Consider the following 12,449-nt stretch of genomic DNA (forward strand, 5'->3'; position numbering starts at 1 on the left):
TGAGACACTACGTCCTAATAAATAGTAGAGAGTGCTACCGAGAGAGTACCCGTGGACTGAAGTACTCTCCTCTCCATATCTGACTTATAGGGACTAGCCATTAATGTAGTCTTTTTCTGTATGAAGTCCCCAATCTGAAAGTAATGAAAGAGGTCCCTCCTAGATAATTCATATTTCTGGATCAGCTGCTTGAAAGACATCATGACCTCCCCATCAAATAAATCTCCAAACAGGAGACTCCTTTAAACTCCCACAACCTAAAGCCAGAATCCATCAGTTCTGGTTGGAACCCTAACACTCCTACTTTGGGAGTAAAAAGGAAATTTTTTTGTTCATTGCCCTCACTTTGTTGCATTAACCGTGTTAAGGACAATCGGATTTCTGCAATGGTCCATAACAGTCCTCAACTTGTCCATCAACAACAGATTAATGAGGGGACATTTTACCTGGGAGGCCTTGATGTCCAGTCTGATTGACCACAGGTCCTGGCCAGCCCAATCAGCCACATAGGATAGTAGGGAACTCAATTGATATTTCTTAACATCTGGGAAATCCACACCTCCCATCCCCTGCCAAAGCTGCAATTTGACAAGCTTAATAAGAGGCCGTCTATGATGCCAGATGAAAGAACTGAGCCAATGGTTAAGCCTCCGTAGTGCTGTGCCTAGGCAACAAAGGGAGCATTATCATGGGATACAATAAACGAGGAAGAATATTCATTTTGACCAGAGCTATTCTACCCAACCAGGATATTGGAAGATTCTCCCGGCAACAAATGTCCTGTCTTTTCTTCTCTAGCAACTGCACAAAGTTAGCTTTATATAATTGATCAAAGGCTGGGGTGGTAAAAATGCCTAAATACAGGAAACTGCCCTGTGACCACCCGAAAGGAAATGGGATTCCACCCCCAAGATCGGATATTCTAATAAGGTCCACCCCCCCAAAAGCATGGCCTCCGACTTCATGAAATTGACTCTATACCCCGAGAATGACCCAAATAGATTAATCATTTGTATTAAATGGAGCATAGGTATCATTGGATCAGTTAAAAAGAGAAGAACATCATCTGCCTCCAGGGCAATTATATTGGTGTCCCTGCAGATGGCCTCTGCCAATGGCTCAATTACCAATATAAATAGTAACGGTGAAAGGGGCACCCTTGTAGGCTACCTCTACCAATATTAAAATTGTCAGACCGTATTCCATTAGTGAGAACCACTGCTTTAGGGTCACAATATAACACTGCCATCCATCTGGCAAAAACCCCTCCAAGACCAAACTGTTCCAGGACATAAAAGAAGTACGGCTACTCCAGCCAGTCAAACACTTTCGCTGCGTCCAGGGAGACTACCAAGCCCGGAATCAACCCTTGCTGGCATACCTAAACCACGTTTAATACTTTTCTAATATTATTAGTAGACCTACGACCCTTAGTAAAACCTGTCTGGTCCTCCTTTACAATGAAAGGCAAAACCCTCTCCAAGCTCAATGTCAGCATTTTCAACAAAATTTTAAAATTCACATCCAATAACGATATGGGCCTTGTAGAAGTACAATCCTCTGGGGCTTTCCCTTTTGAGACCAAGGGAAATATTTGCTTCTCTCAGAGAGGCTGGGAGGCAGTCCTGACTGTACGAGTATTGTACATATCCAACAGTGGCCCAGCCAGCGTGTCTATAAATTCCTTGTAAAACCCGCTCTGAAATCCTGATGAAAGACTTTTGCCCGAAACGTCGATTTTACTGCTCCTCAGATGCTGCCTGAACTGCTGTGCTTTTCCAGCACCATTCTAATCTAAACTCTGGTTTCCAGCATCTACAGTCATTGTTTTTACCGCTCTGAAATCCGTCTGGGCTGGGCACTTGTCCGCTCTGGAACTGCCTCAACGCCTCCTGTACCTCTTGAATTGTCAGAGGGGCATTCAAAAGAGATGCTTGCTCTGAAGTTACACCTGGAAGGTCCAGGATGTCAAGAAAGGACTCCATCTTCGCCAATCTGTTCCCACAGCCCCCTGACCAGTACAGCTCACAGTATAACTTCCTAAATGCTGCTTTAATCTTATTAGCATCGCAAGTGAGAGTGCCAGCACTCTCTCTAATGGATATTGATAGATTGGGGGCACGCTTCTTTCTGGCCAGGTACACCAGATATCTAGAGTTGAAAATGTGTTGCTGGAAAAGTGCAGCAGGTCAGGCAGCATCCAAGGAGCAGAAGAGTTGACGTTTCGGGCATGAGCCCTTCTTCAGGAATGAGGAAAGTGTGCCCAGCAGGCTAAGATAAAAGGTAGGGAGGAGGGGCATTGGAAATGCGATAGGTGGAAGGAGGTTAAGGTGAGGGTGATCGGCCTGAGTGGGGGTGGGGGCGGACAGGTCAGGAAGAAGATTGCAGGTTAGGAAGGCGGTGCTGAGTTCGAGGGTTGGGACTGAGACAAGGTGAGGGGGGGGAGGGGAAATGAGGGAACTGGAGAAATCTGAGTTCATCCCTTGTGGTTGGAGGGTTCCTAGGTGGAAGATGAGGCGCTGTTCCTCCAGCCGTCGTGTGTATATGGTCTGGCAATGGAGGAGTCCAAGGACCTGCATGTCCTTGGTGGAGTGAGAGGGGGAGTTGAAGTATTGAGCCACGGGGTGGTTGAGTTGGTTGGTCCGGGTGTCCCAGAGGTGTTCTCTGAAACGTTCCGCAAGTAGGCGGCCTGTCTCCCCAATATAGAGGAGACCACATCGGGTGCAGTGGATGCAGTAAATGATGTGTGTGGAGGTGCAGGTGAAGTTATGGCAGATATAGAAGGATCCCTTGGGGCCTTGAAGGGAAGTAAGGGGGGAGATGTGGGCGCAAGTTTTGCATTTCTTGCCGTTGCAGGGGAAGGTGCCGGGAGTGGAGGTTGGGTTGGTGGGGGGTGTGGACCTGACGAGGGAGTCACGGAGGGAATGGTCTTTTCAGAATGCTGATAGGAGAGGGGATGGAAATATATCCCTGGTGGTGGGGTCCGTTTGGAGGTGGCGGAAATGACGACGGATGATATGATGTATGTGGAGGTTGGTGGGGTGGTAGGTGAGGACCAGTGGGGTTCTGTCCTGGTCGCGATTGGGGGGACGGGAAGTGGAGAAGATGTGATGGAGAGTATCATCGATCACGTCTGGGGGGAAATTGTGGTCTTTGAAGAAGGAGGCCATCTGGGTTGTTCGGTATTGGAATTGGTCCTCCTGGGAGCAGATGCGGCGGAGACGAAGGAATTGGGAATATGGGATGGCATTTTTACAGGGGCAGGGTGGGAGGAGGTGTAGTCTAGGTAGCTGTGGGAGTCGGTAGGTTTATAGTAAATGTCCGTGTTGATTTGGTCGCCCGAGATAGAAATGGAGAGGTCTAGGAAGGGGAGGGAGGAGTCTGAGACGGTCCAGGTAAATTTGAGGTCGGGGTGGAAGGTGCTGGTAAAGTGGATGAACTGTTCAACCTCCTCGTGGGAGCACAAGGCAGCGCCGATACAGTCATCGATGTAGCGGAGGAAATGTTGGGGGGTGGTGCCAGTGTAGCTGCGGAAGATGGACTGTTCCACATATCCTACGAAGGGGCAGGCATAGCTGGGGCCCATGCGGGTGCCCATGGCTACTCCTTTGGTTTGGAGGAAGTGGGAGGATTGGAAAGAGAAGTTGTTCAAAGTGAGGATCAGTTCAGTTAGTCGAAGGAGGGCGTCAGTGGAAGGGTACTGGTTGGTACGGCGGGAAAAGAAGAAGCAGAGGGCTTTGAGTCCTTCGTGATGGGGAATAGAGGTGTACAGGGACTGAATGTCCATGGTGAAGATAAGGCATTGGGGACTGGGGAAGTGAAAATCATAGAGGAGGTGGAGGGCGTGGGTGGTGTCCCGAATGTAGGTGGGGAGTTCTTGGACTAAGGGGGACAGGACCGTGTTGAGGTATGCAGAGGTGAGTTCGGTGGGACAGGAGCAGGCTAAGACAATGGGTCGGCCGGGGCAGTCAGGTTTGTGGATTTTGGGCAGGAGGTAGAACACCAGATATCTACCCAGTTTATCAGCATACTTGAATAACCTCTGTTTTGCAAAGATTTCCCTCTTTGCTGTCTGCATTCAAAGTAACCCTGAAGGCTATAAGCCACTGCAATTTGGTTACAGACGGTCTGTCAAAGTGAGCTGTCTCTGCTGTCTTCAGCCAGGCCTCGAGCATACGCTGCTGCTCTCCCCTCTGCCGCTTCCAGGTCGCAGAGTAAGAAATAATCAAACCCCTTGCATAGGCAGTCTCCCAGAGCGCCGACAGATTACTGCCATACCTGAATTGATGACCCAAATATTCCTGTGAAAAATACTCAATAAACTTGCTATCCTTCAGGAGGAAAGAATCCATGCGCCAATACTGCAAGCCTGTCCCATTACTACCCTCCTTAATCTCCATGTACACTGCTGCATGATCAGAAATGGCTATGTTCCTTATTCTGCAAGACAGCACAGAATTCAAAAAGGCAGATGGGGCAAAAAACATGTCAATCCTTGTATAGCACTTATGGGGGTTAGAGAAAAAGGTGAAATCTCTACCCTCAGGGTGAAGATATCTCCACACATCCACCAACCCCAGCTCCCTGTTCAAGTCCACCAACTGCCTGGATTGCAGGGACATACCTGCAAGGCCCCTAGGCATCCTGTCCATGTGGGGGCCCACAAGTTGGTTAAAGTCTCCCCCTGTAATTTTATTATGTGCCCCAAGAGCCATCAACCTGGAAAACTCATCCGTTAAAAATTTGAGGAGATATGCGAGGGTGGGGGGTGGTGGCAACATACTTTCAAAATCCCATGTACTAAAGCTTTAAAAATCAGAAACCACCCATATTTATCCTTAATTTAATCTAACAGCTGAAACGGGAGATTCTTCTGGATGAGTGTAGCAACTCCTCTACTTTTCGAATTAAAGGATGGGTAAAACACCCGGACAAACCCTCCCTGCTGTAACTTCAAGTGCTCCTTATCAGTTAGATGTGTTTCTTGCAATAAAGCTACATTGACCCCCACTTTTCTCAGGTTTGAAAGTATCTTTTTTCTCTTAATTGGTGAGTGACTCCTCTTAACATTCCAGGTGCACCATTTAAATGAATGGCTAGCCATTGCTACCCAAAACGGTCCTTGGCCCCCAGGAGGAATAACCCCACTCATAGTGCACCAAGTGAAAGCAGCAAACAGTTCATATAAATTTGAAAATACAACTGCCAAAACTACTAACTCAAAACCTCTAACAACTACTTCTGCAACATACCAACATAGAACACAAATGAAAGGAGACTTTCCCCCTTGCCCACAGGGGGCGCTCATGCTACCCACCAACTCCTTCGAGCTGAAGCCATGGTCCAGCCCCAGACAACACAAAGTAAGAAAAGGCTATACGCGCCTTATAACAAGAAAATTAAAAGTGGGCACTCAACCCACTCCTGGTAAAAATATATATTTGTGATCCTTTGTATATCTGAGCCTGTGGATCCTTCTCCAGTCGTCTAGAGGTTTCCAGCAGCATTTGCTTATCTCTGTAGTGCTGGTGTCACACTCGGACCGGGCGGGGACGCTGGTCCAATCCAGGCCTGGGCACTGCGGCCCGTTCGACCCACACCCAACCTGCTCCGACTTCAAAACCTGTGGGAGCCATTGCTCCAATAATCTGACAAGCTGGCCTTCTTCTTCCGTTTGGATATTCTTCCAAATGCCTCGATTTTCGAGGCCATCGACCTCCTCTACCAAGGCCCACACCTGTCATTCCAAGGCCTGGACCCAACCCACCAAGGACCCCGTGGATCTCCTGGTCGTGCTTCTGCAGCATGGCTGAGATCGGTTCCAGCCTGGCCCGGGTCTCCTCCATCGCTGAATCTTCTCTCGAAGCTTCATGAACTCCGAGACCATGCTCTGCTCCACAGCTAAGTCCCCAGGAGTGCTCATGGAAGCTGACGCCATGGTCACAGATGTGTCTGTTGCTGCAGAGGAGTGCCCTGCTTTCTGTAATCCTCATGATCCTTTCCCTTTAGTCATTTTTCTAACTCTCTTAAACTAACACACAGCAATTCTCAGGGTCAAAAACTATCAATTTCTACCACAATGGGTAATGAAGGGAGGGTGAGTGCACCATTTTGCTTGAGTTCTGGTGCAAGATCTCAGCTGCCATCTTGAATCCCCCCAGAATCCCTTTATTAAATAGTTTCTAATCAACCTGTTCAGAGATGTTACGACACACCACTGAAGCAGGTGGGACTTGAACCCAAACCTTCTGATTCAGAGGTAGGGACATGACCATTTCATCACAATAGCCCCCCAGAATCTCTTTACTAAATGATTCTCCTTTATAGAACAAACCTGACAAAAACAATGCATCTTTCTAAGTGCAGTTTCAGGAAGATGATATTTTTCCATCTTTCTTTTACATACAGGTCCTGTGAGCCACTCATTCCCACAGATTAATGCTTCTCTTCACTTAACCACTACAAAGCTATTCCTGGAGGTCAAGCAACAATGCTTTGTTTTGTTTTGTTTTGTTCTGAGGCAGGACAGGTACCTTTCCTTTTCTTTAACTCTGCTCATCAGTGCCAACACTGCTGCACTGAACATATTACCCAAGTATCCATTATTCCTGCCATCTTATATTTGAATTTCCTTTCCATTCTCTCTTTATTCTCTGTAGCATTCTTGATCCAAAGAAGAAAGGACAGTGACTTTACCCAGGGAGTTGGAAGGGGGAGGGGGGGGGGAGCTGGTGGTGGGAACCAGTATCCCTTTTATGTCAGCTGAAAAGAAACCCCAAAACTGAATTCAAACTTATGAAAGCTAGAATCTTTAAACATACAGCTATAGAATTATTGTAATGCAGAATGAGGCCATTTGGCCCATCACTTTATGCTAGCTTTCAGTGAAGCAATCCAGTCAGTCCCATTACTCTGCAGTTTCTATGAGGGCCTGTAATTTTATTTCCATCAAGTGCCCTATTAAATCATTGATTGCTGTCCTACCCTTACATGATCAGCCAATAAGAACAACTTTTCTTTGTTTACCTTGTCCAAACCTTTCATATTCCTATACAACTCTATCGAACATTCCTTGACCTTCTCCACTCCAAGGAGAACAACCCCACCGTCTGTCCTAAACTTGAAAAGTTGGGTGACTGATTTCTGTTTCTCTAACTGCTGCTTGGCCTACTGAGTGCTTCTGTTTTTGCCTTCCATACTTGTTCTGAAGTTCTCATCCTGTTGACAGTCTAATACGTCTTCTCCCTCATTATGAAACTCAGGCTCAACTGTTCTTCAAAATTAAATACTGGGTAGGCTTTATACCGGAATCATAAAGACTGGCTGAAGCAAAAATAAAAGAGTATTGTCGTCAATAATGATATCTACACATTTAATTCACTGCAATTATACTTAGCATGGACTCTCTGTACCAAATGACCTCCTTCAGTGCTGTAATGATGCTACAACAGAGAGGTATAGGGATGAATTGCAACTTCTCCAGATGGATCAGATGGATTGTATCAACGAGCACTGTACAAACACATAGCAGATGCAGCATGGGTGAAATGGAAATCAGGAGTGCATTTCTGAACACAGAATAGGGTGATGCAGTGAGGACTTAATAGTACAGTTCTACAGAAGTTGTAGAAACAGAAGATCATGAGTGTGGTGCTGGAAAAGCACAGCAGTTGAGGCAGCATCCAAGGAACAGAAGAATGGATGTTTTGGGCATAAGCCCTTCATCAGGAACTGTTCCTGATGAAGGGCTTATGCCCAAAACATCGATTCTCCTGCTCCTCGGATGCTGCCTGACCTGCTGGGCTTTTCCAGCACCACACTTTGGACTCTGATCTCCAGCATCTGCAGTCCTCACTTTCTCCTAGAAACAGAAGATCCTTTGGTCAATGTTCACTGATCCTTGGAGTTGGAAGGTATATCAAGCAAGAGATTAGCAAAGTTGCAGTTCAAGATGTCAGCTCACTGCCATTTTTTTAAGGACAGTGGCATCAATAAGCTGTGAATAACTTGTTAAAAGACTTGAGCTTCCCAAATAGAGATGGCAAATGAGAAGGTTATGTGGAATCTTTATAAAGTTCTGGTTAGGCCACAACTAGAGCATAGCATCTGGTGCTGATAGTACACTGTGGGAAGGATGTGGTGGTCCTTGAGAGGGATTTGTCTAGAGTGGTTCCTGTTATGAGTGATATTCACTCCGATGCTAAGTTAGAAATGAAGTGGGTGTGAGCTATCTAAACTTCTAAACATCGCACAAGAGAAATTATTCAAATTAAATCTCAGAATGTTAATTCCCAAATCATTTTTGAGGATGCATATGTATATTCTCAAACATAAATGCAATTCTAATCATTAAAATTTCTTATTACAAATGTTATTGTGTCAAACTTTTAAATCTAAGACACATGAGCACCATTTCATTATTATTCAGGATATTAGAGTGCTAAGGTCAGAGTTCGCATTTCCTGTACGTGTTGAGCGTTTATTCTGGCAATACAATCTTAGAATGCTCATTCATTTTTGAAGGAAGTGGGGTTACCTGCAGTCATGTAGTTGGCCAAGATATTTGATCCTGGGGCTCCCCAAATGTAAGTGAGGCAAACACTGCAGGGCAGAGGAGTATAAGCACATTGTAAAGTTCTGTGGATGTTCTCAAAACAAAGAAATCTGATTATTGTTGGAGTCGTTCTCTAAATATGCTACATGGGTCACTTAAAGTGCTTCATCCATTCCTGTTTATTGCGTATGTTGTCTGACCTCTGCCAAAATCTACAGTGTGGTAAAATCAAACTGTATGCCCGAAATCTAAGAAAGGGGAGTGAAATAAAATGCAGTTTGTTTCCAATGACCTCTGTTAGAAAGAGCAGTTGTGTGAATCTTCAGCAGGTCAAGCAGCATCTGCAGGGAGAGACACAGAGTCAACATTTCTTATTGATGAGAGTTCACCAACTTGAAACATTAACTCTGTTTCTCCATCCATAGATGCTGCCAGGCCTGCTCAACATTTCTAGTGCTTTTTTTGTTTTACTTCAGCTTTCCAGCAGCCTCATATGTTACCTTCGCTTCTATGACTGTCAAGTGAAATCAGAAACAGCATGTCTGTGATGTTTCCACAATGATCAATGGTCTGCCAGTGTAACAAAACTTAATGAAAGCCTTTCTACACAAGAAACTTCCTGACTAGTGAAAAGTGACTGTGTTTGTCTGAACCATGTTTCGCAAGCTTGTTAAAAAAAAGTAGGAGACCATTTGGCCCCTCATGTCTGTTCTGCCATTCAATATGGTCATGGCTGAATTTAAAATTTCACATTCTCATCTACCTCTGAAAACCCTTGATTCCCCTGCCGAGCATGAATCTGTCTAATTCTGTACTAAAAATACTAAATGATCAGGTCATTCTGAGGTAGAGTGTTTCAAAACTGCACAACCATCTTTACTTCAGTCCTGAAAGGGTAACTCCTAATTTTAATATCTAACTCAGGATGACCCATGACAGAAAATATCCATTCCACATCCACCTGGTCCAGACCATTTAGGAACTTGTATGTTTCAATTGACCATCCCTTTATCAGTGAAAACAAACCAAGCCTGTCCAACCATTCCTCATAAAACTATTTGTTCATTCCAGATATCAATCTAGTAAATCTTCTCTGAACTACCTTCAATGTATTTATATCCTTCCTTAAATGAGGAAACCAAAACTGCATGTAGTCTTCAAGATTTGTGGGCGGCACGGTGGCACAGTGGTTAGCACTGCTGCCTCACAGCGCCTGAGACCCGGGTTCAATTCCCGACTCAGGCGACTGACTGTGTGGAGTTTGCACGTTCTCCCCGTGTGTGCGTGGGTTTCCTCCGGGTGCTCCGGTTTCCTCCCACCGTCCAAAGATGTGCGGGTCAGGTGAATTGGCCACGCTAAATTGCCCGTAGCATTAGATAATGGGGTAAATGTAGGGGTATGGGTGGGTTGCGCTTCGGCGGGTCGGTGTGGACTTGTTGGGCCGAAGGGCCTGTTTCCACACTGTAAGTAATCTAATCTAATCTCACTGCAGATGATTTCCACTGGCAGTACTAAAAGTTAATCAGAAAAGGGGTTTGTATATGTAATGTATGTGTATAGTTAAAACTTACAAAGAGAGAAAGTAGCACAGGAAAACACTGATTACAGCTTATTCTTTCTACGCAGAACAGGTTCCGACTTAAACCAAATCATTTGTCATTCTTGAGTACTGCACCCACATGATTTCGGCTTTAAGACGCACAAAATCTAATATTACAATGGGGAGGTTGTGTTGATCCAGCAAGTACCTGGTAATTAGGGCTCGAAGTTCTTCTCATTTGATTTTCTGCAAATAACTCTTGAGTTTATTCATTTTGTTGTTTTAATTTCATGAACCTTACATACAGGTTCTATAAAAAAAACACTTACCTAACAGTATATGGCAAATGTATAGCTCAACTCAATTTCTAATAAGACATTTCAATGGGTATTTTACTTTCCTGTGCCCTAATTGGTCACCTCCTGACCTTCCTTTGATATGTTTCCATGGCAACATAGCTTACAATCGCTAACTCTTACGTAAAATATTATGGAACCTATGTCTTTGCAGAGTTTTAACTGCTTCAAACCAAAGACTACGTCGTCACCGGACAGGAAGAAAGAATTCCCAATTGAAAAACCTCAAAGAGCTTCTGCTGTATTAATTATTTTACCATTAAAAATGCAGTGAAAATATCAGTTGTATCTCAATATATAGCCATTACAAACTTAGTCTCATTTAGATAATAACTGGATTTAAATTGAAAATTTATTGCTGCATCACTTATTGTCATTAATTAATCAGAAAAATGCTCTAAAGCAAACTGGAAACTCTAAATAACAAAAAGTAAATTAAACAATTAAGCTTTTTTATTATTATCTTCTAATTCAGGTACAAGGGAACTATTCCAAGATGAAAATGTCAATCATTATATATTATTAAGTAATGTATTGAGACTGTTAGCTGCTTTATATCATCAGCTGCCTCTTAAATCTATGCCAGCCTGGGCTGAAAGTACAGTATTCCAAACAATTTCCTAGGTAACAGGTAGGAATTAACTGAAAATCATTGTCCTTTGGAGTTTCTTCCTCTCCAGAGAAAACTAGACATTATTGCTCACTGCATTCTGATTAAGATGGGAACTGAAAGCAAGGAGGATATGGGAGAAATCAAACAGGCAGATTCCTGTTGCTGTGTTGCATTGCTCTTTTGGGCTGCCTTAAACCAGTCATACGTGAGAAAATGTACAATTGAACTATTTTACAAAAGAAAATCAGGAACACTTATGATTCAAGCTCTCACTTAGGAGGAGAAATTGATAAATGGGTTGTTGGAGAATGATACGGCAATCTAAGAAAATAAGAAATAGGACCAGGGACAGATGTCTCAAGGAGCTCAAAGAGCCATATTGCTGATCATTAAACTCAAACTTTCTTGCTCCCTCCTTAAGTCTCTTTGATTCTCTTTGTGTCCAAGCTCTATTGAAGTCATTCTTGAATGTACTCATTGTCTGAGTCCAGGTTTGAAGAGTTTCAATGATATTTAGCACTCCGATGAAGATATTCCTCCTCATCCTGGTCCAAAATGGCTGACCCCTTCACCTGAAACAATGGTCCTTAGTTCTAGATTCTTTAGCCAAGGGAAACAAACTTCAGCATTAATTTCAATAAAGAATCAACATTCTTCAAATTAAAACAATGAGAAATGTAAGATATTGAAAGAGACTTTTTAAAAATGTAATCTCAATTATCTCTTTCATTTTGATTTTTCACACACACACACACACACAAAATACCTTAATTCATGTACTGTCCAGCATTACTGCTTCATAATCTTTGTTCAATAATGTTATAACTAATGGCTTTATACTGTGACCTCAAAAATATAGAACTTCAACTTACAGCTCTTCCGATTTTTGGGATTTCTTGTCCTGCACGACATAAACCATCCCAAAACTGCCTCTCCCAAGTTTTTCTTGTACCTGGTATCTTCCTGCAATCAGTGACTCAGTGCAGACCATGACTGAAGTGTTTCTAACACTTTTTGGAGCTTCGTGGAATTTTGGCATATTTCCCCTCTCGCTAAGTGAATCTTGACAGCTTTTTTCCACTACACGTTATATTTAAGTTCCCACATATAGAGCCTTCAAAACACCTGCTGGAGCAACCAAATGCAGAATTGACACAGTTAAAGAATTGTTGCATTAGTACAGCAACAGTACAACCTCTATGGGTAGAAAATTATCATAACCTGTAGCTGAGAACGAGGAACAGCAAACCAATTAGGAATTAGAGGTTGAATATGCCAATTCTTGCATCACTGAATAAAACAAGATGGTTCACAAATGGCAAAGTAATGTGTGCATTATCTCTTCTGTAAAAAGATAGTCTCCATAGTCTTAGCAGCCCCGAGGGA

At 43.7% G+C, this 12,449-nt stretch overlaps 1 protein-coding gene across 1 annotated transcript in view; it reads right to left on the bottom strand.

Annotated features, from left to right (window-relative positions):
* nek11 (NIMA-related kinase 11) overlaps positions 1 to 12,102 on the bottom strand; it is a 292,196-nt gene extending 280,094 nt beyond the window's left edge. The window contains exon 1 of the mRNA XM_060850033.1: positions 11,936 to 12,102. Within this exon, the coding sequence (XP_060706016.1) occupies positions 11,936 to 12,102 (167 nt within the window). The remainder of the gene's footprint in view (positions 1 to 11,935) is intronic.
* Between the last annotated feature and the right edge of the window lie 347 nt (positions 12,103 to 12,449).

The sequence above is a fragment of the Hemiscyllium ocellatum genome, chromosome 34 (assembly GCF_020745735.1).
Source record: "Hemiscyllium ocellatum isolate sHemOce1 chromosome 34, sHemOce1.pat.X.cur, whole genome shotgun sequence".
NCBI lineage: Eukaryota > Metazoa > Chordata > Chondrichthyes > Orectolobiformes > Hemiscylliidae > Hemiscyllium > Hemiscyllium ocellatum.